General features: G+C 54.1%; 1 protein-coding gene across 1 annotated transcript; it reads right to left on the reverse strand.

Annotated features, from left to right (window-relative positions):
- Positions 1 to 1,841: 1,841 nt before the first annotated feature.
- Positions 1,842 to 2,167, reverse strand: LOC104273378 (chitin-binding lectin 1-like). The gene is made up of 2 exons (XM_009868700.1): positions 2,028 to 2,167; positions 1,842 to 1,908 (listed from the first exon to the last, which is right to left on the reverse strand). Exons 1-2 carry the CDS (start codon positions 2,165 to 2,167, stop codon positions 1,842 to 1,844), a joined length of 207 nt encoding a protein of 68 aa, XP_009867002.1.
- Positions 2,168 to 2,291: the final 124 nt, after the last annotated feature.

Consider the following 2,291-nt stretch of genomic DNA (forward strand, 5'->3'; position numbering starts at 1 on the left):
TCACTTCAAAGGGATTATGTGATGCATGTCAGAATAGAAGGGGGAAAAAAAGTCTAGCCCTAAAATTTGGGCAGCCAAAGGAGAGAGAAACTCACACTCCTGGCATTCTTAAAGAAAGGGCTGTGGTGGGTGCTCATGGAAGGAGTAAGAAAGAGGAAAGTCATGTTAAAGATGATAAAGCCAGAACAACAAGAGAAACTATTTTGTGGGTATGTCTACTGATGGAGACCCTTGTTGCCCCTTTTCAAAGATGTGACTATGCCCATTAGACTGGTACAATGATGGCTGTGTATCATTACTTTTATCAGCTGTGCTTATAATATTTTTGGGTAAAAAGGTGGACACAATTTCCATTTATTGCAGGTGTCATTGATCAAAATGCGAGTGCTACTGGAGTCTTTGGAGTTGGATCAGGAGATTGGACAAGTGTGAAGGCGGGGATGAGCTCTGGCAACAACAGCAAGATCAGAAGAAAAGGGTCAATATCTGGAGGAGGAAAAGGAGGAAGCTCTGGAGGATGGGGGTCCAGCTCTGGAGGTGGTGGGTCTATTTGTGGAGGAGGAGGAACCTCTGGAGGTAGCCAGAATTCTGGCAAGGGAGGGATAAGCTCTGGAGGTGGAGGAAAAGGTCATGGAGGAATGAGCTCTGGTGGTGGTGGGTCCATTTGTGGAGGAGGAGGAGGCTCTGGATATGGAGGAGGAGGAAGCTCTGGAGGTAGTCAGAGCTCTGGAAAGGGAGGGATAAGCTCTGGAGGTGGAGGATCAAGCTCTGGTAGTGGTGGGTCTATTTGTGGAGGAGGAGGAGGAAGCTCTGGGTATGGAGGAGGAGGAAGTTCTGGAGGTGGAGGAAAGGGTCATGGAGGATCAAGCTCTGGTAGTGGTGGGTCTATTTGTGGAGGAGGAGGAGGAAGCTCTGGGTATGGAGGAGGAGGAAGTTCTGGAGGTGGAGGAAAGGGTCATGGAGGATCAAGCTCTGGTAGTGGTGGGTCTATTTGTGGAGGAGGAGGAGGAAGCTCTGGGTATGGAGGAGGAGGAAGTTCTGGAGGTGGAGGAAAGGGTCATGGAGGATCAAGCTCTGGTAGTGGTGGGTCTATTTGTGGAGGAGGAGGAGGAAGCTCTGGGTATGGAGGAGGAGGAAGTTCTGGAGGTGGAGGAAAGGGTCATGGAGGATCAAGCTCTGGTAGTGGCAGGTCCATTTGTGGAGGAGGCTCAGGTTATGGAGGAGGAGGAAGCTCTGGAGGTGGCCAGAGCTCTGGAAAGGGAGGGATAAGCTCTGGAGGTGGAGGATCAAGCTCTGGTAGTGGCAGGTCCATTTGTGGAGGAGGCTCAGGTTATGGAGGAGGAGGAAGCTCTGGAGGTGGCCAGAGCTCTGGAAAGGGAGGGATAAGCTCTGGAGGTGGAGGATCAAGCTCTGGTAGTGGCAGGTCCATTTGTGGAGGAGGCTCAGGTTATGGAGGAGGAGGAAGCTCTGGGTATGGAGGAGGAGGAAGTTCTGGAGGTGGAGGAAAGGGTCATGGAGGATCAAGCTCTGGTAGTGGCAGGTCCATTTGTGGAGGAGGCTCAGGTTATGGAGGAGGAGGAAGCTCTGGAGGTGGCCAGAGCTCTGGAAAGGGAGGGATGAGCTCTGGAGGTGGTGGGTCAATTTGTGGAGGAGGAGGAGGCTCTGGGCATGGAGGAGGAGGAAGCTCTGGAGGTGGCCAGAGCTCTGGAAAGGGAGGGATGAGCTCTGGAGGTGGTGGGTCAATTTGTGGAGGAGGAGGAGGCTCTGGGCATGGAGGAGGAGGAAGCTCTGGAGGTGGCCAGAGCTCTGGAAAGGGAGGGATGAGCTCTGGAGGTGGTGGGTCAATTTGTGGAGGAGGAGGAGGCTCTGGGCATGGAGGAGGAGGAAGCTCTGGAGGTGGCCAGAGCTCTGGAAAGGGAGGGATGAGCTCTGGAGGTGGTGGGTCAATTTGTGGAGGAGGAGGAGGCTCTGGGCATGGAGGAGGAGGAAGCTCTGGAGGTGGAGGAAAAGGGCATGCAGGATCAAGCTCTGGTGGTGGTGGGTCTATTTGTGGAGGAGAAGGAAGATCAGCTGGTGGAGGCTTGAGCTCTGGAGGTGGCCAGAGTTCTGGTGGTGGCAGCAGCTCTGGCAGGAGAGGATCTACCTCTGGTGGACGAGGAGGAGGCATCTCAGGTCATGGAGGATCAAGCTCTGGAGCTGCCTGTGTTTCTGGAGGAAGCTCAGGCAGTGGAGGCTCAGGTGGCCAAAGCTCTGGATCCACCTCTGGCAGTGGCAGATGCAGTCCCCATGGT

The sequence above is a fragment of the Apaloderma vittatum genome, unplaced genomic scaffold (assembly GCF_000703405.1).
Source record: "Apaloderma vittatum isolate BGI_N311 unplaced genomic scaffold, ASM70340v1 scaffold9344, whole genome shotgun sequence".
Classification (NCBI taxonomy): domain Eukaryota; kingdom Metazoa; phylum Chordata; class Aves; order Trogoniformes; family Trogonidae; genus Apaloderma; species Apaloderma vittatum.

What these genes read in the sequence shown, in the direction of transcription:
- LOC104273378 (XM_009868700.1), bottom strand. Translation starts at nt 2,167, where the DNA reads ATGCCTCCTCCTCGTCCACCAGAGGTAGATCCTCTCCTGCCAGAGCTG. An exon ending in ATAGACCCACCACCACCAGA is followed by an intron (nt 1,909 to 2,027) that starts GCTTGATCCTGC and finishes CTCCCTTTCCAG; the next exon opens with AGCTCTGGCCACCTCCAGAG.